This window comes from Meles meles, chromosome 12 (assembly GCF_922984935.1).
Source record: "Meles meles chromosome 12, mMelMel3.1 paternal haplotype, whole genome shotgun sequence".
NCBI classification, from domain to species: domain Eukaryota; kingdom Metazoa; phylum Chordata; class Mammalia; order Carnivora; family Mustelidae; genus Meles; species Meles meles.
This window is the reverse complement of record NC_060077.1, coordinates 74705608-74729459: the sequence shown is the minus strand read 5'-3', so window position 1 is coordinate 74729459 and position 23852 is coordinate 74705608. Positions and strand designations below refer to the sequence as shown.

General features: G+C 38.0%; 1 protein-coding gene across 1 annotated transcript in view; it reads right to left on the bottom strand.

Annotated features, from left to right (window-relative positions):
- DCC (DCC netrin 1 receptor) overlaps positions 1-23852 on the bottom strand; it is a 1182017-nt gene that overhangs the window by 81885 nt on the left and 1076280 nt on the right. The window contains exons 21-22 of the mRNA XM_046024141.1: positions 23617-23649; positions 6716-6781 (exon numbers count right to left, since the gene is read on the bottom strand). Of these exons, the coding sequence (XP_045880097.1) occupies positions 6716-6781; positions 23617-23649 (99 nt within the window). The remainder of the gene's footprint in view (positions 1-6715; positions 6782-23616; positions 23650-23852) is intronic.

The window sequence follows — 23852 nt, the reverse complement described above, 5'->3', positions numbered from 1 at the left end:
ACAAATAAATGGTAATTAATTATGTGATGGGATGGATTGTCAGCTAAAGCTACAGTGGTGATTGTTTTTACATATAAAAGTCTATCAAATTAACACACTGTACACCTTAAACTTAGGCAATGTTATTTATCTATTATACCTCAGTAAATCTGAGGGGGATGGGGGACAGAATTCAAGTATTCAAGAAGGCCGAAAGGAAACTAAAAGAGGTGCACACAGTTGTGATGTAGCCATAAGTCTGCCTAACTGGTTAGACCAGAAAAGGAAAAAAAAAAAATCAATATATACTACGTGGGCTATCTCTTCCATTCCTAAAACATGTACCTTGTCTGGATCATTGTGACCTGAGTAGAATGTCAGGTTACTTCTCACCTGGGATCAACCCATAACTGTTAGAAGGGAGCTGTGAAAGCTCCATTTCTGAGCAGTTTTTCTGGAAGAACAGAGAGGGAGCAATAGCCAGGCTACGGAACCATTAGAAAGTATTTGTAGGGCCATGCTTATATGATTTCATAATACTTTGCACATCATTATCTTCTTGTATATTGTGTGGCTTGAGAATAGTTTCCGAAGTAGAACACTGTGGGATGGCGGCAGAGCAGGAGGGTCCTAGGTTTGTCTCGTCTGAGGAACACAACCAGTAAATACCAAATCAGAACACTGTGATTGCGCCCACCCCCCACATGCCTCTCAAAAAGAGGCATGATTGTTGACCTCATGGAGCTTACAACTTTCTGGAAAAGATGAAACACATCATGAAGTAAATATATATAAAATTACAACGATAATTGGCATTTTTAAAAAACAGTTGAGTTCAAAAGAAAGATGTAATATGAAACCGTAATAGTCCTTGGAGGAGGAGGGAGGTCATAATGAAAGACATCATTATAAAAGTAACATTCAGGCAGGATCATGGAGTACCCTAGGAGTTAGCGCCTGTTCCTTTACAGGGGAACTGAGAGCAGATCACGTGTCTGGAATACTGGGAGCCAAAGGGAACTGGCACAAAATGAGGCTGGAAAGAGAAACAAGGTGGGGAGGCCAGCCAAGAAGATGTTAACATTCTCCAGGAGAGAGACAGTGATATAGCTTCAGCTGAGTTGCTGGCCAGGCAGTCAAGCAAAGTAGACGGACACACAACACAGTCTGAAAATAGACGAATAAAGCAGACTGCAGGTGGCAGAGTTAAGAAAGGAAGCGTCAGGTTCGGGCTTGAGCCACAGTCCTGTGTCTGAGGTGAGGGAGAGGGAGAAAGACCCATGGGAGAAGAACAAGAGCTCAGTCTTGACTATGTTGGGGTCGAGATCTTATGCTAAATTATAAGGAGACCGCTAGAAGGTCTGTGTTAGGAAGGTAAATTTGAGAGCTGGCACATAGAGGGGAGTAGATGAGGTCACCGAATCAAGTGTAGAGTCAGCCGTCATGCTTTTCAAGACTCATACCTCTAGTGTTCAGGTAGAAGAGGGGGGACTGGCAAAAGAGACATGAGTGGCCCAGCCAGGTTCCTAATCCTCATTTGACAAAAGGACATTTTTTTTTTCCTCAGAGCTTCTCATGGGACCTGTTTACCTTGAAACAGCCTTTGGAGGATGACGATCTAGATCAGTGGTTTTTAACTGGGGAGATTTTTCTCCCCAAGGGGAAATTTGGCAAAGTTTAGAGACATTTTTGTTTCTTACAACATGGTAGAGGGGAAATACTCCTGGCATCTAGTGTGTAAAGGCCAGGAATCCTACGTTGCCTGGGACAGGCCCCACAACAAATACTTGTCCAGTCTCAAACGGCAATAGTTCTGAGGTTGAGAAACCCTGATTTAGCTTAACACCTTCTATGTTCAGATGAAAAGTTGAGATCCCAAAACTTTAAGTGACTTGATTCCTACAATCTTAATTCCTGGCAAAGTCATTCTAGAACCTGGGGCTTGGGATTAGTCTGCGATCCTTAAAATCATTTGCCGTCGATAATGGTTGTTTGGTAGGTAGGCAGAGCCTCGTGTAGACTAGAGCTTGAGAACCTGGAAGACTCCAATTACTTTCTATCAGGGAAACAACATAAAGTTTTACTTCTGGACCTTTCTCTTAACATTAAGTTGTCTGCTCAATAGCTTACAATAGCTTGCCAATCTCAGAATGATCAATTCATGCAAATATGGAAGAGCTTTAGTGCAGACTTTATTTAGATTAGTTAAAATGTTACTGAGTTCCGAAAATAATAAAACAAAATTTTTCAAAAGTAGGGAGAAGATAATTATTTTTTCTCCTAAGCACACAGAGTAAGTCATTGTAAGAGCACCTAATATGACTCTGAATATTTAGAAATTAATTAATAATACCGACTTTTAAACAATATTTTACCAAAGCATCAATTCCTATCAAACTTAATTTGGTATCTAAAGGTTGAGATCAATATAAGCAACATATTTGGAGGAATCCTAGACCTCTTAGCTAAAATTACTAATTTAACAAATTATAGGCAGAGCCATTGGCAAAAAGAAATTGGTGATTTATCTTCCCCAATGAGAAAAGCAGGATTGAAGTAATTGTCACTGTTTTTCTTATTCATACAAATATAAACTACAAAATCATATTTTCAGAAGTTGAAGATTTTCCTGCTTTAAGAATGTGGACCATAAAATTGAACGCACCATAAAAGTAAAATACGAGCATATCAGTACATATTAGCTTTGATTCTACCTGCCATCAACAAGTAATTTAGGATGCCTCTTCAGTTCCCTCAATTTAATTAAGGGCTTCCAACTACAAGAGTAAACATGAACTATAGCTTTGTTTTTCTTTATTCGAATTCCAAGAGTGCATTTTTAAAAGAGTGGTATTCTGTAAGAGCGTAAGTGATTAGTGAGGTCTAAATTTATTTGCAACTAGCTTGAGTATCCTGACAATAAGCCATTATTCTATTATAATTCTTTGAAGGATAAATTCCAGGAAGTGTAGGGAGAGACAGGAAAACTTGATTAATTCTGTCACTCTAAGAGGAGCTGTATGAAATTTTTCCTGGTTTTGAGGTTCAAAAACTCAGATTTTAAAATATTTTTGTTGATGCAGACTAGGTTGGGTGGGGTCAGGGTTTTATCAGTCAAGGTTTCATTTGCACATTAATTTAGAAATTATATCCCCTTCTTAAGGCTTAAGATGTTAGCAGAACTTTAATTAGGAAGGTAGGGTTTTTAAGATGCCTTAGCTGATCGGCTTGCAATAACCCGAGCTAAAGTTAAATTACATATTTACCATCATTTATGGGTTAGCCAAATAGAATGGGAAACAGATTGACTTTGCCCTCCACTGAAAATGTCTCTTAGAGGTTATCAATTCACCTTAATTAGTCAAGTAGCTTGTAACATTCGTTATTCCAGTAAGGGTTCTAGAAATGATTCAGGTGCTTTGTACATCCCATTCATTTAACAGGAAATACCTAAAACGTCATTAAGTGATGCTGAAAAGCACGAAGGGATGATGACAATAATCTATCTAAACTAGTTCAAAGTCACTGGCTGTCATTCCTCTATTTTATCTCCATGATTTTCTCTGGTGAAATAACATATATCAGACTCCATTTAACTACAATGATCTTTCTCACGAGGAAGCTTCAATGGGAAAAAAAAAATGCAATGACATGCATTTCCCTTAATTACTGTCACTGTCATTCTCTTCATTTGAGGTCTGATTCCTGTGTAAAGTTCTTGTTGACTTACCTGTTTGTGTCCATTGTGGTGCGGGTTTCTTTTCAGAACCCTCACTTTAGTTTGAACATCAAGTTCAAATAGTTAATATCACACTTCAAAACTTGATCCAAGATTAGGACTGCTAGATTTAGTAATTAAGAATATAGGAGGCTCAGCTAAATTTCAAGTATTTCTAGTTGCCCGTACATATGTACCCTGAGATGCATATGTACACTGAGATGGGAACTCTTTGCAACATTTTCCTTTATCTCACATTTAGAGGCAATTAGAAATGACTGAAATTTTAGTGGGCCTCCTATATTTTGAGTTGCTAAATTTGGCAGTTTTATGCAAAATGAAAGCTCTTTAGGACGTGCAGTTTAAGAGAACACACGGCTCTCTGTCTGAGGCTTACACTGACTGCACCTTTGACACATATGACCATGTCTTAGCAGAGAGTAGGAATGGTGAAGAGACAACCGTTACTCCTCAGTTAACCATTCTGACTCTCTCTTAATTTCCTGGCACTCTGTCTCTTCAAAAAAGACCATCTTATGCTGGTGTAGATAGGTATGCACTTAGCTATGGATGAATTCCAGTTTGAAACTCTCTACAGAACAGCATCTGAAAATCAGCTCTGCAGGATAAAATGAAAGAAGATGATGTTAATTCCTGACATGGACTCTAAACTTAGAACGTCCCTATCTCAGGGCAAAACCATTACAATGTTGTTTTCCCACACAATTTCAATAAGGACCTTCTTTACCCTCCCTCACATCCCTGGGATTTGTTTCACTTTCTTTCATCTTTCCGGAGTTTATTTCTCTGCCCTGTCCTCTTGGGTAATTCTCCTTCTTCGTTTGTCTCTCCTGTAGGGGTCTAGGTTTCAATAGGTGGGCTTAGCTCACAGCGAGCTCCCTGCATGCAGTAAGGGCTTAGCAGCCATTCCTAACGGACTGCTTGAATGCGTGAAGTGTGTTTGGCATATTGTTGAGACGTAAAATTTGAGGCAAAAGAATGAGATGATAAAACCTGCATACTTTTGGGAAGGGAGCCACCATTATCTAAACCTATTTAAGGAGCACGTCCTTGGTCTGTTTTCAGTCCCAACATATCCCTCCTCTCATCTTCTTGCTGTGAGCTACCTAAAGTGTCCCTTGTGTGTATGAGAGCCTGGAAACTACCAGAGCCAGGTACTAGCTATACCAGGTGTCTAAACCTGAAATACCTATAGGAGACAATCGTGTTGCTGAATAGTGTTCCCTTGCTTAAGGGAAAAGGATCTGTGTGCAAGACAATAGTGGTGAGGATTGTGGTAATCTGGAAGGAGCATTCTGGATATAACCCCAGATAGGTCTGACTGGGATATATTGAAGAAGCTTAAATGTAAGAAATTATACTTGTGTGGCTAAGTAAATGCATTATTACCAGAAGAGGGTATGTGTAGCAATTATAAAAGAGAGGTGACAGGTAAAAATATGTTCCTGAGTCCACCACCCTCCAGAGGGGGGGACACTGAGTCTTTATCTGGAGCATCTGGTCTACTCCAGACACATATGTCCTCTTTGGGAAAATAGATGCATTAGGTTATCATAGCCCAGAATAGGAAATAATCATGTAACCCACCCCTTTATTCTAGTTTCTCACCCAGCAAGCGATTTTTAGATTGCAGTTTTGGCTTCCCATATGGATTTTTTAATAGGAGACCACCCAAATGAATATTTATCTATTCAGTAATCAAATATCTCATGAAATCCTGCTAAAATGGTTACATACGTCTATTGTGTTATTTTCATAAAATAAAACACTATACAGCAGTAAAGATAAATGAAGGAGAGGTATTTGTAAACACATGGATAAATCTTAAAAACGAAATTAAAGAGGAATACAAGTTGCAACAAATACATATAGTATGATGCCATTTCTATAAGGCGATAAACATGTATAAAATAGAACATTTAGGGGAATGGTTATCTCAATGAGGAATGGAGGACATGGTGGCAAGCATGTGATGAGTCAGACATATATCAGAGATCTCAATTGTAAGTTGACTATTTTATATCTTAACCTTCTTGATGGGTACACAGTGTTCATATTTGTATTTTAATACATGGAATATATTTATAGTAAACCAAACCAAACAACAGCAACTGGAACAATTTTATAAAAACCCATAAAAGGAATTTAGCATTTATACATCAGTCCCTTGGGAGTTTGGCTAGTATTATTCCATTCTCTCACAGTTTCCATTTCAGCAAAACTGAGGACAATGTCCTAGAAGACAGCTCCAATACCAATATGCTTCTTCTGTGCAGTTAAGATATTACTTCTGTCTGCTCAAACCCAAAGCATGTGAATGATCCATTAAAGCGAGCAGAAATAATTTTTTTAAGATTTTATTTATTTATTTGACAGACAGAGATCACAAGTAGGCAGAGAGAGGAGGAAGCAGGCAGAGAGCCCAATGTGGAGCTTGATCCCAGGACCCTGGGATCATTACCTGAGCTGAAGGCAGAGGCTTTAACCCACTGAGCCACCCAGGCACCAGAAATGTTTAATCTTGACAGTGTGAAGAAAAGTTACCAATAAGGTGGCAGAGGATTCTGGAGAGTAAAGTCTCCAGGCAAAATGTTCCAGTGACTTCATTTTAGGAAACTGATGGGTTTATTTCAAACTACCTTAGATATCACCTTTCTCTAATAATATTAAATTTTTGGAAACATTTTAAATACATATAACACTTTAAAATCTAGATATTATATTGTTAACAACCCCTCATCACTTACAAAAGTGATTTTTCTAAGCTTTTCTAACTGATTCTGTTTTGTACACTTGTTGACTCTCATTGGCACTGTCTGCTGGCAGAATATGCTACAGGTTTGCTAATAATTTCATATTTCTATTATCCCCACTAAAACCCTAGGTCCGGGGCTCTGAACACTTTCAGTAATTGAAAAAAAAAATTGCCTCAGACACTCTAGAATTAACCATTTAATGAATATAACTAATCCAATAGAACCTAATTGATAGACTTACCATTGAGAGTGCTTCTATCAATCAAATTAGTATCAACTGGCCAATAACCTCCATCTCCATGACGACCTGTTTGTTGGGAAAACACAAGAATGTTAGGGATACAGAGTGTGAAAGCACTGTGAGAGAAAACAGACAGAAATAATAAATATTTTAAAACACACAAACAATTGAACAAGGTGTTTTGGCCACCACAGAGAAAGGCTCAGAATATTAATTCCAGTACACTTTGTGAGAAAATGTATTTTCCTGTGTGTGACAAAAATCTGTCATGAATAGAGACTCTTTTAAACAAGCTAAATTCAATTCCTCTCTGAAATGTCGTCCGCCCTCTTTTTTTTTTTTTTCCCCAACCTTCTTGCAAAAAGTGTCCCCAGCTTTCCTGATCATCTCAGAACAGAAAGGGTGCTGGTCATGGCCCCTAGAGAGGTTGAGCCCCCCAACCCTTTCTTTCTGCAAGAAGTCCATTCATCTGACATGACTTTGTGGCAAATTAGCATTATTACTCTACAGCACATTTTGTCTTATAAATGGGTTTGTGCCAAATAGGTGTCTGGGAATGACATATTAGGTAGGGATTAAAGAATAGGGTTATGGCACCACACACATACCTATTCTGAATATTTCTTACAAACACAGCAGGGAAGGAAGAAGGCTTCTTTAGTATCACATTACTGGAAACACTGCTTTCCAGTAGGTGTGCAACAGTTGTAAAAGCAGTCTTTAAGAGCACTGAGCCAGGAAATAACCAGAATTGTACCATGATCCAAATTTAATTAACGGTGATTCACCACAGGTAATACCTTTTTCTATTGGCACATTTGTAGACCTATAATTATTTTGTTAGATTTTGAATTCTAGAATATCTGTTAGGCTGACAATTACAGGAACACATTTGGGGGTTGAATTTATATGCAAACACATACAAGAATACAGCTAATATTCCATTTATTCACTTTGGAGAGTTCTCTCCACAAGCAGTTACAACCAGTATGATGAGGCAGAGGGAGCTAACTGAGGCAGTCAGCCACAATAACACAGGTTGTTTGCTCACATGCATAGGTTTTATTTTTCTTCTTCTTCTTTTTTTTTTTTTTTTGAGATTTTCATTTATCTTAGCGAGATAGAGAGAGATACAGAGAGAGAGCCCAAGTGGGAGGGGTAGAGGGAGAGAGAATCTCAAGCAGATTGTACAGAGCCCAATGTGGGGCTCCATGCAGGGATCATTGGGGGGGGGGGGCTCCACCCCAGGACTCAGGGATCATCACCTGAGCCAAAGGCAGATGCTTAACTCACTGAGCCACCCAGGTGCCATTATTTTTCTTCTTCTTTAAGGCTTTCAAGTCCTGCTTTTGTGACATTGTTCGGCATCCCAAACACTCCTCTCGCTAATGCTTTCCCAAGATGTCATTTTATTTGCAAAACTGTTGTGAGTGAACAACTTAAATCTTGTTAACAGACCATTCGTTCAGAATTCTAGATATGAGAATTCTTCTCATATCAAGCCAGAGCTGAAGTTAGGATGTCAAGCTTCCAACAAGCAATGCATACATTAATCTAATCACATTGTCTTCTGTTTTCAGCATAAATTGATAAATTTAAAATCTGCTGGCCAGTGACTGCAGGTCTATAAAGCAGGTATTAGGATAGAGGCTCCCCATGGAGAAAGGCAGGAGTGAAGCAAATGAAATAAGCAGCAAATGTGAACATTTTGCTGGACTGACTAAACTGTGGACAAGCCTTTTCCCAGATACCTTACTTGTGTGACTCTGACACATTTGGGGTTTCAAGGAACAGAGGATCAGCTTTGCCCATGGGACACTGTAAGATCAATGCTGGAAGAAATGAAGTGAGACAGAAGTTCTGTATGAATATTAAGATAGCTTTTCTCACATCTGAAAGTAGCTAGATTGCAAAGCAATTAGCCAAAAGAGATGCTAACAGTCCCATCACTTAGGCCAGTAAAGCAATAAATGATTCCTGGTGGGAGTAATCCTGTATTGGCTGGAAATTAGGTAAATAGTCTGTGGAGGATTATCCTTTCCTCTAGCATCCTGACAAATGTCTTTTTAATGAAGTTTCTCCATCTCCCAGCTAGTTTGTGGGAAGAAGCAAAAACAAGCCCACAAGCACATCCATATATTACCCAGACATAGAGCTCCCCCTGGACTTAGTGAGGCTATTGATTACACTGAATTTCAATAGGTAGGAGAAAATCGGATGTCGTATGTTTAGAGCTCTATGCCAGATAAAAGGAATTCTGGAAATGCTTTCTACAGAAGAAAGGGCAGCTTAAAACTTGAACATTCTACCCACACGATCTAGTGTATTGACATTGCTTAACTTTTTGTTGGTTATAATTAGATTGATACCACAAAAGAAAATTAAGTAACTCTTAACAACCCAACAGAAAGTACTTAAAAGAAACTTGATATCATCAGCAAGCAAGATTGGATTTATGGTAATTTAGAGTCCTTGCACCACTTCAGTAAGGAAACAAAACTCATTTCTGGGATATTGGCGAGTCTGGGGATCTCTTCATCTAAGGACGTGAGAAGAGAATTTTAACTTGGTGGTCCTGATATGTTTCTATTCTCTAAAATATGTCTTTTAACTTACAGAAAAGCTTCCTTTGTGAGGAAAATAATAAGCTAAAACAAACCAAAAAGACTCTCCGATTGCCAGAACCACAAAGTTGTCATTGTCACATGAGGGACACTGAAGACCAAAAAGGGCACGGAGTGTCATTGTTTGCACTACAAAGTATTTTTAAGGGCTTTTTGATGTGGATCAAATAACGAATGTGTTTAGTTAACTTGGTTAATTTCATAAGCACTGATCTAGGGAAACAGAAGACAAATGCGATTCTGCAAGATGGAAAGTCAGTTGATGCAAAAGTATAAAGTACTGTCTGATCCCAGAGGTCTTTGCCTTATTAGTGGAGCATAAAACTGGTAATAATTCATTCAAAATTTATTAAGGGCCTGCTAAATGCAAGGCGCAGTCCTAGATCCTCAAGGAAGTGGTAATATAAAAACATGTAGTAAGTGACGATCCTGCCAAGACAGAGCGAGTAGGTTCACTATATCCCGATTCTACATAAGATTAAAAACCAGCTGCAGATGGTTTAATTTGTCTTGACTTTAAAGATTTAAGAACAAGTTAACCCATCTTTTATTATAAAATCATTATTAAATTATTACGAATAATAATGTAATAATTATTACATTATAAAATGATGATTTTAATAATATTGTAATAATTAGTAGTAATTATTACACTATTATTAAAATCATCATTTTTAAAATTTGTCTAGTATTGTTGAAAGAACTACATGCAAATAAAAATAATGTATTATTTTCAGTCTTATGTGTTCTACCTAAATTAAAACTCCTGATTTTTTTTTTGCATACTGCATTAAATCTCTAACATTTTTTGAAGTTGAAAAGTCACAATAAATATATGAAATTTACATATAAATTATACATATACATACATATTACATATAAATTCTACATATAAATTCTACATATTTGTAGAAATAATGTAATACATCTCAATGTATATCAGCTTTGTATTCAAATAAAGCTCAACATGGTTCAAAAAAATTGGAAATGAGCAGTTTTTTTTCTTTTTTATATAATTAGTAGTATCATGACTTTATGTGACACAGTAATCAGGGTATACTTTATGAACAAAATATTATATTCTGCAGAAAATCTTGTGTTAGTCTGTATCCATATTTTCATAGTAATAGAAATGAGGGTGAGGAAAGGAATCAAGATACTAAAGAGTAGGGGTGCCTGGGTGGCTCAGTGGATGAAGCCACTGCCTTTGGCTCAGGTCATGATCTCAGGGTCCTGGGATTGAGCCCCACATCGGGCTCTCGGCTCTGCAGGGAGCCTGCTTCCTCCTCTCTCTCTGCCTGCCTTTCTGCCTACTTGTGATCTCTCTTTCTGTCAAATAAATAAATAAAATCTTAAAAAAAAAAGATACTAAAGAGTAATAAATTCATATATCATATAACCAACTTGGTATTTTATCCAGGTAATTTCATTTCATCCCGGTCATTTTTGATAATTAAAACAGATGTTTTCTACTTTTCCTTAGGTTTTGAAGCCAGGAAATGGTACTTTCAAAAGGACAATAAAACAAATGAGCCCATGGTTAACTTTGAAAAGAGGAAGAGTATAACTACTTCTATTTTAGGAGTTATTAAAAATTATTTATGTATTTCTAAGTTTATTTTATATGGGTACCTATTAGGTAAGTCCAAACCAGAAATTTCATGTCCCTCCTCTTATTTGCATTTTACAGTATTATAAAGTATGAAGTCATTTAAAGAGTAAACTTTTATATTTTCTTTCAAGGATAATGGATAGATCTCAGAAGGAGACTTTTCAACTTTTTTTTTTTTTGGCAAGAGACATATGCTCCCTTGGGCCAAAGTTAAAGTCTCCATGATTTCCCTGCCATATACTTCCTGGATTGAGGGGAAAAGTGGGCAGAGGTAATATGACCTCCCGTAGGAAGTGTGTTTATTATGATATTCCTTGGTGTTTACCAAAGTGACGGTATACTGTGTTCTCAAGGCTTTATGAGTGACTAATGTGAATTACAATGCTCAATGATATATTATTAATGTGAACAAGAGTTTATGTTACAATTATTATACAAGTTATTTTCTATGTTCTTTTTCTTACGTATCACTTGAAATATTCTTTTTATGTCTTTATTGTGATGTGTGTCTGTGTGTGCGTTTGTATAAAATGAAACATTAATGTTTACATTAAGCCCATACTTTTAGCAGTCATGGACAGATGGAGAATCCATGGTAAAAACATTTATCAGCACCTAACAAGGATTAATTTAACTGGGATTTCTAGAGTCTGGTTTTTTTTTTTAAATAGATATTTACAAGTTCAGGGAAGAGTTAATGGAAAATTAATGTGCAGAGGACATGAAGAAAACTGGATGTGGTAGTTCTGATCTATTCTTTAATCTCTCTTCCCTGAGGGAAGATAAGGGAGGGTCCTCCAGAATGGCACCCACACAATCAATCCTGAGAAAAACCTATGGTCCATAATCTAAATCGAATGAACAGATTGGTCATCTAACAAATGTTCAATATACATTCTCCCAAGGATGCAGAACACTGAGGTATCTTCTTGATCTCAGAGTTGATTCTGTGAAAATAATTCTGGTGATAATGATGGAAATTGAATTGATTTTGTGTCCTGTATACCAGTGGATAAAGGATATCTATTAATGACACCTGAATACTGTTTTATGGTCCAATACACAGATCATATGGAGATCTATTTTGAAGCAGATGATTTTTCAGAGGCTGAGAAAATGTCTAAAAGATCAATTTATCACAAAGTTGATAATATTGCTGACTTTGAACAAAAGGCATCAGGATATCTAAAAGCCAGAAAGTGAAATCATAACTCATACCTAGGAAGTTTCAAGCATATGTTAATGGAAAAGAATTAATGAGCTCTCCTGAACACATGTTTTCAAGTAAACATGAAAGAAAGCTCATTGACTGAAAGAAACTAGAATGTTACTACTTCATATGTACGAGAAGCTAACATGCCTGCCAAATATTGCGACTTGGTGCTCAACAAATCCTTTTTGCCTTCCTTTTGTCATAACATCTCCTTATATTTGTCACCTGTGGCAAGTCTAAGAGAAGTAATTTTTGAGAATGGGAATGAATTTGGTGACTTACTCTGAGTTAGACACAACATAAGAGAACCATATATGTGATTATCCATCTTTTCCTTGACCATGAGAAGCACTTTTTTTTTTAAGAGTTCGAACTTCTGATTTTATGCAATAAAATATGGATAGGATAGAATACAAGGAAAATCAAATTCTTTTTTAAAACATTTAGAAATCAATCTAAAATTTAAGATTATTTTTCTACAAACATCACGAACTGGGTGACTAGTTATGAAAACCAGGCCACTTTAAGAATGAAAGAGGGTGCTATGATCAATTATGCCCGGATCTGGGTATTAATCAGGGCACTTCTGTGCAAAATGGAAGTTACAGTCATCATAGACATAAACACTTTCAATCAATGAACCTCTAATTTCTGGTTCTTGGTTGACCTCTCAGTTTGATTTTGGGTTCTGACTTCCTGAAGTTCTTTGCAGTGTGGCAACTGACAGGTAAAGAATAGTTGCCTGAGAAATGTTCTAAGGTAGGAAAAAAGTTTGCAAACATTGCATTCTTCTTCCTTTGCAAGCATCAGAATAAAGGAGCAATATCCCAGACTCTCTGGTATCTGGATTCCATGAGGACAGATGTCAGCCAATGAGAAGAAAATAAAAAAAAATACACACATATATATATATATATATATATATATATATATATATATATCATATGGTGATTATGGAATTTTCTCCTCTCTCCATGTATGCATTCTTGCCTATAGTATATCTGGAAAAATGGCCAATATATGGGTCTAAGACATCCCTTTTAGGTGCAACTTTACCTTAAAAAAAATCTAAAAAACCTCCTGTTTCTCTAAACATGGGCACTCTCCTGGATGACTAGATCTTCCCAACAGCCAGCTCATTCACCAGACTAAATTGTGGAAGATGAGGAAGAATCTTTCATGGATTATAATAGAACAAGAGTTCTCAAATATACTGAATGATCATGGAAGTCTCCCCCTACCTGGATGGTCCACAAGCTTATCCCAAAGGCAGTCTGAGATATGTTTGTGTCTGAGTGAAGTTACCAAGCAGGGAGAAGTAACAAAAGAGCATGAAAGCTCTTTCTTCTCCAAGTGACTGTATGTCAGGAAGTTGCAACTACAGTTGGAAAACACTAGAATGTCAGGATCACAGTAGTTGCACTGCTAGTATGTATAAATAATGACACTGTTGGGAGCACAAATTTTGTTTCATTCATGTATCAGCTCATGCTCCATCATCTAGTCAAAAATGTATTGAATATCCAACTTTTATATCAACATGGATGGGACTGGAAGAGATTATGCAGAGTGAAGTAAGTCAAGCAGAGAAAGTCAATCATATGGTTTCACTTACTAGTGGAGCATAAGGAATAATATGGAAGATATTGGGAGATGGAGAGGAGAAGGGAGTTGGGGGGAATCAGAGGGGGAGACAAACCATGAGAGACTGTGGACTCTGAGAAACAAACTGGGAGTTTTGGAAGGGAGGGGGTGGGCAGTTGGGTGAGCCTGGTGGTAGATATTATGGAGGGCACGTATTACATAGAGCACTGGGTGTGGTGCATAAACAATGAATTTTGGAATACTGAAAAGAAATAAAATGAAATAAAATGGAAAAAATGTATTGAATGGACACACTGCTCTAGGTATTAGGGATATAAAATGTCTATTGCAAAGGCTCATAAATTAGCAAAGCAGGGAAGTGTGGAGTAAGAATAACTATATTGTATGGCCAAAAGTTTTATAAATATTATAAGTTGGTGCCATAATGGAAAAACAGGATGGTTGACTATTTATGCCTAGTAAAATGATGAAAGACTTCTTAGGGGTGACATCTGAGTTGAGAATTAAAAAATGAGTAGATCAGACAGAAAAGAGTGACGTGGGTAAGCTTAGGAAGATAGACAGACATGAAATAATAAAATTCCCCATATGCTCTACCAGAGTCTATAATTTACCTTGCAGAAGAGGAAGGTCCATTGCAGATATTTTATGCAGAAAAGTAACTCAATTAAATATGTGTTTTAGAAAAAGTATTGTGGCAGAGTGTGAAGAATAAATTATAAGAGACTGTGGTAATAAGTAGTATGAGAATAATATTAATTATGAATCCATGAAGCAGAAATTTTTAGTTCCATTTTATAGGTGAATAAACTGTGGCTCAGAAAGATTTGCAAGTAAGCTCATTTTAAGCAGCTGAATAGGTCTGACTCTGACTCTGATGATTTTACCATTAGTGGGTGAATTAATAAATAAAAGGACTGGGGTTTGAGTTGGATGAAAATTAGAACATCTCTCAAAGTTGGTTCTGGTGTGTGACTTGAAGTGGTAGCTTCATTTTCAATAGGACACACAGAACACGACAGACTTTGGAAGCAAAAGAACAAAGTTCAGTTAGCAACCATGCTGAGCACTGGGACAAGTAAATGTAACAGTTCCGAAAAGACAGAGCAGAAGTGGGCACATAAGGCTAGGAAAACTTTTCAAAGATCAGGGATACTTAGGTCCTCTTCCTATTCCACATAATTCTTCTTCACCCTACCCCCCACCAAGAAGCAAGGTATGCTTGGCATCAGCAGCCAAGAGTGAATGGGGATTGCAGGGTTCTGGAGGTGAGCATGCTGATCTTCCATGACCAGTGTGGATAGTAGATACCTGATGTGCTGAAAAGTAGGAAAGCCAGAGAACTGCTATGTCAGATCAAAGGGAAAGAGCAAAGTCTCACCAATTTATCTCTCTCTCTTTCTCTCCTTCTTCCTACCACTGGGCATTATTCTGCAAAGTGGCCCTAACTGTTCCCTGGATGCACCTTGCGATCCTCACTTTATGAGCAGCTTCTTGGCATCTGGATTTTCTAATTCTAGGATTTCTCGAAGTAAAGGTTCAGGTAATCTTTCCCTCTGCAATCATTTGTATCGAATCACGTTCTACTCATAGAGCGAAAGTCCAGTGCTGGGTTTAAGTGGTCTTTTCTGTAATTACCAATAGTGATTGCCCATATGAAACCCTACAATGAAGATATAGATAGATAGATATATAAATATATATATAATGAAGATATATAAATATATATGTGTATATATGTGTGTGTGTGTGTGTGTGTGTGTATGAGATGGTACCACTTAATTTCACATTTCATATTTTTAATGTTGGGATGGAGTATTTATATATTCCTCCTAACTACATTGCATGAATCTTGAGAACTGACCCAGGGGACTGTATTTCTTTCTCATGCCTCACCACACCCAGTGCAATGCTAGGTACATTGTTACCAGCAAGCTGTCAAAAGGAGTCCAATTCTTTTCATACTTCATGTTTGAAATTTTAAAACCTTATCAACTTTTTTCATACTTTATGTTTGAAATTTCAAAACCTTATCAGCATTAGTTTTGATTTTTCTCCTTTCTGTACTCATAATTACAAGCAATCAGGGAAAAGCAAGAAAAATAAGTTTTCTGCTAACAAGAAATGACAGGAAGGGTAGAGATAAAGAAAAGTGCATAGGAGGTCAGAGTCATCTACAAACGTGACCACCATTTTCTGAATTAAAGAGGACTTGTTTTCCAGTTTAGCTTTAACTGAATAGATGAATATTCAAGATATTTTTGCCTTATTGGAAACATATTTTCACATCATTTTCATCTTCCCCAAGATCAGTAACATACACAGTGTCCATAGCCCTGAGCATTATTGATTTTAAGTCCCAACTACACTTTTTTTTTTTTTTAAAGATTTTATTTATTCATTTGACAGAGAGAGAGATCACAAGTAGGCAGAGAGGCAGGCAGAGAGAGAGGAAGGGAAGCAGGCTCCCTGCGGAGCAGAGAGCCCAATGCGGGGCTCGATCCCAGGACCCTGAGATCATGACCTGAGCCGAAGGCAGCGGCTTAATCCACTGAGCCACCCAGGCGCCCCCCAACTACACTTTTGATCAAATGGTAAATTCTTTCTTTCCAGATTACTCTGTGACTGTTTCCTCAAAGATGTTGTCATGATTCAGTTCAACAAATGCTTACCAGGCAACTACAATATGACCGATTCTCAATTAGAGACTGAGAAGTGGGGAGGACATTGTGAATCACACAAGTCCTCTGCCATCAAGGAATTTACAACCTGGTCCAGAGGTTAGGAATATAAATAGTGAAATATAAGAAATGAAGAACAGAGCAAGGAATTAGTTGGGTGTTATGGACATACAGAAGAACAAAAGACGGGAAAGGCAAGAAAGGCTTCTTGGGAAAAAGCACAATGGGATAGGGAGTCTTAGAAGATGAGGACCTGACTCAGCAAAGAAAGGGAGAAAGTATTGCTAAAACTAAGAGGATGGTACCAGTTAAAGCATGGAGTTGGGAAAATGCACCTTTCTCAGAGTGATTTTATACAGTTTTGCTAATAGACTGTGATGTATGTAGAGGGATGAACTAGTCTTAAGGCTAGAAAATGGCAGCTGGGGTCTTGATGTCAAAGAACTGGCTTTACTCCATAAGCATTGGTGAGCCATCTGTTTTGGAAAGAAAACTGAAGAGGCAGAGTCCAGGTCTAACAGTAGTGGGCAGAAAAATCAAGCCAGGAACCTGGTATTTGGCTAATGTCTACAGCAAAGAAGGACAATCAGCAACGGAGTGGTTCTTATAGAAAGAACTTATAAAGAAATTTTTGGGAGGGCATGTCTATCTTCCTGGTCTGAGAAATTTACAATTATGCCATGAATCGCATCAATTCTTAAGAGTACTTAGTATGTGTTTTCTTGCAAAGTTACCTATTGAAACATAAAAGCTCCTGAGAGGTTGACTTAGGCAGCTACTTAACTGCTTGCTGGGAGTATGAGAAGCACCTCAACCCTTTATCAAAAGCACACTACTCATTTTTCACCCCCCACTTTTATACCATAATCATAATTTCTAGATTTGCAAAATTTTGACCTGAGAACAGCGCAGGTGAGAATAGCTCTCTTTCAAGGGGGTGTAGCAGCTACTGAATAACAAAGCAGTTGAAACCCCGCCCAATAATAGGGTAAAAAGAGGTTTTAATTTTCATTTAAACAGCTCCCATCAAAAGGTGCTAAAGCCTTCAATTTTTCAAACAACACCCTGGCTGGTGTAATCCAAACCCTGCAAAGTCTGGATTACATTAACTAAATTCCAAGCTTGACTAGACTGCCTTGAAAACTCTATTTCCTTGAAATTGGAAACAATTAACGTTCTGTTTATTCATGAGATTAAACCCGCTGAGGTGTAAAATGGCAGGTGTAGTCTTAAGTACTTTGCCTGAATACCCTACTGAGGACAGACAAAGAACTTGAAACTAGGTGAACGTATGGAGATGCCATTTAGGTTTTACTTTCTTGATAACGAAGCAGGAACCAATTAACTCACTGCATTTCCAGAAATTATACAGCGGTTAAGGGCAGAGACTCTCAAATTACTTAGCCGGGGTCTGTATCTCGGGCTAACCTCTTCTTACATGCTGTTGAGTGTTTGGGCAAGTTTGAGCATCTCTGGGTCTCATTTTCTATATCTGGCAGGATGTTAGGATGATATGATAGCACACGAACAGTGCATAGAAAAATGATTGATGTATCCCGGGAATGCTAAAAATGTGAAGTACTATGTCACGTAAAGATGCTATGCCTGGGTTTTTAAACCTAACACCAGTCCTCAAGTTCGATCATCTGAAATCTTGAAAGAAAACGAAAGATACTTTGGGCAGGAGTCATCATTTGGCAGGTGAGGATGCTGAGAGAGGTCAATCACATGCCTAAAGTCACACAGGAGGTCACAGTGGCAAGACGGCACAAGAATTTGAGGTCTCCAAACCCATTCCACCCCTCTTGCAGCCCCCACTGCGTGCTGATGGCCGGGCATTATCAGCTGATACCATGATTCAGAAGTGAGTAATTCTCCCTCCTAGTGGGAGGGCAGTTCTCAGCAGGTCACCTGCATCTAGATCTATCAACTGACCTTGAATTTCCATCTCCTTTGTAGATCACCGTTCTGCAGGCTATGGAGAGGGAACGACACTTGAGAGTGTGTGAAGTCAGCATTTTGTTTCTGATTCATCTCAGCGATGACACGGGTCATTTCATAAAGGTTCCTGCCTTCTTTCAGGTGCTGTGACAGGACCTAACACCTACTCTGCATGCCCTCTGCGGGCAGACATGGAAACACACATGACCTTGTAGACATTTGTGTTCATGTTTAGAAGGACTGCTTTTTACACATCGACATCTCAAAGTGGAGAAGAACATGTGGGGAATATAAGGATGTAAAAACAATCCTTTAAAATAGAAGTTTGATCAGATGATTATCACTTCTGAGAACTGGTTATATTTTATAGTCATAGCTATCCCCCTTTGCAATTCCAAACAGAGGCTTTTATATATGCTTCTGTGAGAAACTCTAAAAGGTTTAAGCTCATTACAGAAGACCGAAGAGCCACATTTTTCATGTAGAGAGCAGCAGTCTACGGTGGACAGACTACACTCTGGGAGTCAGAGAGAAACGTGCTGGCGTCCACCTCTGCCCACAACTACATTTGTGCGACCTTGGGCAAAGCACTGCCTTCTGCCTCCTCATCTGAAACACTGGGGAGATGACCAGCGAGAGCGAGAGAGCAGCTTTCTTTTTTTTTTTTTTTTAATTTAATTAATTAATTTTTTTTTTCCGCGTAACAGTATTCATTGTTTTTGCACAACACCCAGTGCTCCATGCAATACGTGCCCTCCCTATTACCCACCACCTGGTTCCCCCAACCTCCCACCCCCGCCCCTTCAAAACCCTCAGGTTGTTTTTCAGAGTCCATAGGCTCTTCCAATTTCCCTCAACTTCCTTCTCCTCTCCTCCTTCTTCCTTCCTTCTCCTCTCCATCTCCCAATGTCCTCCATGTCATTTGTTATGCTCCACAAATAAGTGAAACCATATAATACTTGACTCTCTCTGCTTGACTTATTTCACTCAGCATAATCACTTCCAGTCCCGTCCATGTTGCTACAAAAGTTGGGTATTCATCCTTTCTTTCTTTCTTTTTTTTTTTTTTTATAAACATATAATGTATTTTTATCCCCAGGGGTACAGGTCTGTGAATCACCAGGTTTACACACTTCACAGCACTCACGATGAGAGCAGCTTTCTTTTTGAAGGTGGATGCTGTGAACTGCGTTGTGCTCTCCCACCACCCCCCAGAATCTATGCTGAATCCCTAACACCCAGTGTGAGGCCCTGTGGAAGTAATTAAGGCTAAATGAAGTCACAAGGGTACAGCCCTGATCTGAGAGGAAGAGACATGAGGGAGCCGGCTCTCCTTCTGCCGTATGAGGACAAGCAAGAAGACACCTGCAAGCCAGGAAGAACGTTCTCACCAGAAACCAACGTGGCTGCACCTTGATCTGGGACTTACACCCTCTAGAACTGTGAGAAACAGATTTCTGTTGTTTAATCCCCCAGGCTGTGGCATTTTGTATAAGCAGCCTGAGCTGGCTGAGGCAGTGGGATTAGCACCATCTCTGTGTTTTCCGAGATAACTGACTGTCACGATCACCTACTTAGTGCTGTGACTTCCCACGAACAAGATGACCCCAGAGTGAAAGCTGTTTTATTTGGAGTATTCACAGAAATGGGGAAAGGAAGGTTGATATTGGGAAGATGCCCATACACAACCTTCGGATGCAGCAGTCTTATAAACACATGTTAAACAGGAGTGTGTGGTCTGTTATGCGTCCACATACGAACATGGGATGAGCATACTCTGGTTAAAAACCACAGGGTTTGGGGGCGCCTGGGTGGCTCAGTGGATTAAGCCGCTGCCTTCGGCTCGGGTCATGATCTCAGGGTCCTGGGATCGAGCCCTGCTTCGGGCTCTCTGCTCCTCAGGGAGCCTGCTTCCTCCTCTCTCTCTGCCTGCCTCTCTGCCTACTTGTGATTTCTCTCTGTCAAATAAATAAATAAAATCTTTAAAAAAAAAAAAAAAACCACAGGGTTTGAATGGCCTTGCTACTTACTAGCTGTGTGTCTACAGACAAGGGACTGGAATGCTCTGAGCTTCAGTTTCTTCATTGCCAAGATGAGAACAATAGTTGTAACTTACAGTATAGCGGTGAGGATCAAATGAGAAGTCTATAAACTGAGACACTGGTAGGGCTTCACAGGAGTTCATTTTGCCATTACACACACACACACACACACACACACACACACACAAAATAACAGGGTTCTTATCAAAATATGAAAAATAAAAAAGGGGGGGAAAAAGCACAACATTTCTATGTCCCCCGAACTTACTTCACATGGGCCATATAATTTCCCTATCCTACCTGACCTTCCTAAAAATTAAATTCTGTGGTTAATCTCTAAAATCTCATGATTACCTTCAAACTTATTGGCCACTTGTGCCTGGAAGAGACTAGAGAAAAAAATTAGGATGTTTAACAAGAGATAAGGGGCTGCAAAAAACAGGGAATTACAGAGGAGGCTGAGATTAGAGAGATAAGAAAATGCTAGGTATAATCAATTTATAACTACACAAAGGGGAAAAGAGTTCAATGAAAATTGTCTATCATTTTCAGACTACTACTGCTATTCCTCGGGAGGAAATATTTTCCTCATATCACGGCTGATTCAAATGCAACTGACTTTTTGTTTTCCCATTTATGTTCCTTAGGACATATCTCAGATTCCAAGAAAAGTAATTGTGACAAAAGTCTACAAAGATACTTTGTTAAAATAATTAAAACTTTTCCGCCTCTCTCACAGGTAAATTAAATTCGACCTCCTATTTTTCTATTTAGGATTCATCTTTGCAAGGTTCACTCTGATCCCCGGTGTTGAATTTACTCTCAAAAGAAATTCAGTGCCTGTCACAGATGTAACGGTGGGATCACTTCACCACGGGGAGCTGCAAATAGGTCTAACTGTGGGCACAGTAAAACATATTCAAATGACTGGCTCTATGCTAAGAGTGGGAGCATTCAGAATGGCTTTTTCCTCTTATTTTCATTAATCTTAGAAGGATCTTCAATCTGGGTTAATTTTCTTCTACACAGTTATCAGTGTAGAAGCTGATTTTGTTCACAAAGAGCTTTTGATGGCCAGCAAATTTGACATGTTTTCTTTGTAAGAATTTAAAGATCTTATTTATAATCACTATGTTATCTGTTGATAAGTGATTTGAGTGTGATGTAAAATTTAGAACCTATCAGTTTGAACAACTGTATACCAGTTGTGATTGAATAAGGCACCAAGTAGTATAATAAGTGAGAGAATCTTTTAAGCAGTATTAGATGAAGAAAAAGGATATTTGCCCAAATAATATTAATAGACTCAAGACACTGGCAGTAATTCTTGGGAATTCCTTTTCTCCCTGATAACAGATCTGATTTCACTATTGATAAGAAAATCTGAGAAAAACCCATGGAGAGTGTGTGAACAGAGGAAATGGGGAATTATTTATTCTTTTTTTCTTTTATAAAAGGACCAATTTACAAAATATACATTTGGTAGCTTAAAATAATATTTAAAAAAAAAAAAACCAAACAGCTAACTGAAAAATAGCAACAAAATCCATTTGTTCAGAAATCTGCGCATGTCATTGCCCGAGTGGCTAGTAATATAACATTTCATCTGGTTCACTGACTTAAAACATTTTTTTGGCATGTTTTCTCTCTCTTTCTCTATGTATTTCTCTAAATATATAATTTCAAAAATTAGGAATTATCTGCCTGTGGAGGTTTCAAATTCATTTAAGAAGGCTATGCAAAGTTGATGTAATCATTTTATGAATGAAAGAATAAAACCACTTCTGCTAGTTAATTATTCCAGCTTTGCATCTGGCCAATTTGCCAGAAGTAAATTTATTTAATTTGCCGAAGTAAATACAGGCTAACTGATCAGGATTCATCATTAATAGTTGACAAATATTACCATTTAGTAGATACTGATCTTACAAAAATATTTTATGTAGAAATAAGCAGGAAGTAGGTTGAGGTGATGAATGGAAATGTGAACTTTGGGAAGACATGTCTGTGCATTGTTCATTTGTATTACGTCCATGTGTGAAGTCCCAGTCATGTTCTCTGAAGCAAGGGTGTGACATAAAGACCCAGGGATACACCTGAACACAGAATAATTAAATAAAATGCTACTCATGTAGACAATCTTCTGTTAGTGAGTCTTAATATCCAGCTGCTTAATATTTAAAAGTTAAAAAGTATTCCTGTTGAAAAGAATGGTTCCCTCCACCTTACAAGATGGTGCCTTCTAAGACATGATACCTGCAAGCAGGTTCTGCTGACAGACTGTCCAAAGCAGGAGACACACGGCACAAACTGTAGACGCTGGGCCAACAAATGTGGACAAAATCTGGACATCACCAACTACCACAAGTTGCAAATACTTCCCAACTCCCCCTTCTTTAAAGAATATAACAGGCTGAAAAATAGAACTCATAAGCTATTCTTTTTCTCCTCTAGAATTCTACCAATTACCTTTGATGTAAAAATAATTTGTCCATCTGCAAATCATGATAATAGCAAATTCTTATCTACCTGTGAATTGATGGATAACTTTTATTTGTCTCCATTTTCCTTTGTGTAAAGCCATGAATATTTCTCTACATGAATCAGCTTTTAGCAAAAGAATGGAAGGAGAATAAAATGCTCTGAGTCAAACCAGCATCTGATTCACTGAGTGAAAGCTTTCTGACTTCAAAATGAACAATAGCAATGCCCTAAAAAAGTTGTCCTAACTTTGTTTTTATTTATTAAAAGAAGCTCACTGTAGAGAAAAAGCACACTTGATTTATGGTTTTTCTCTGTGGAGCTACAGAACTTTAATCCATAGCTCATGAAAGGGTGTAAGAGCAGCCTGAAAATTATGCTGAGCTTAATTATACTTAATGTGAATTATTCAGAAGTGCAGACAGAGACTAAAAATTTATTTCATACAAAGAAGCTTGACATTTTAATTGGTCCTTCAGAATAGAGACAAAACAATTTCCTCTCAAGAAAATTTACATCTTCCCCAACAGACCTGCAGCTTCAGCCAAACAGAACTTCATTAACAAGATTAATTATCACGCCAGTGAATGCTTCATCAGGTGTATGGCCCAGGTGAAAAAAGGAATACAAAATAATGACTGACATTTCTAACAGATAGAATTGATTCAAGGAGAGAAAAGATGACAGATTGAGCCACCATACCTTGGTCATTAGCCATTTTGTCAGGGTGCTCTACTGTGGGGGAGAAAGAAATATTATTAGACATTGACACTTCCTAGCAAGGAAGCTGACACTTCAAATCGACAGTTTTGTTAGCAAGTTTTCATATCAAGGCTAAAGCCCTGTTGAAATCAAATTGATAAGGAACCAAGGGTGATGTGATTATTTCTATTAAATAGTAGTCAGAGGAGAAAAATTGAAAATGGTTTAGCTATACA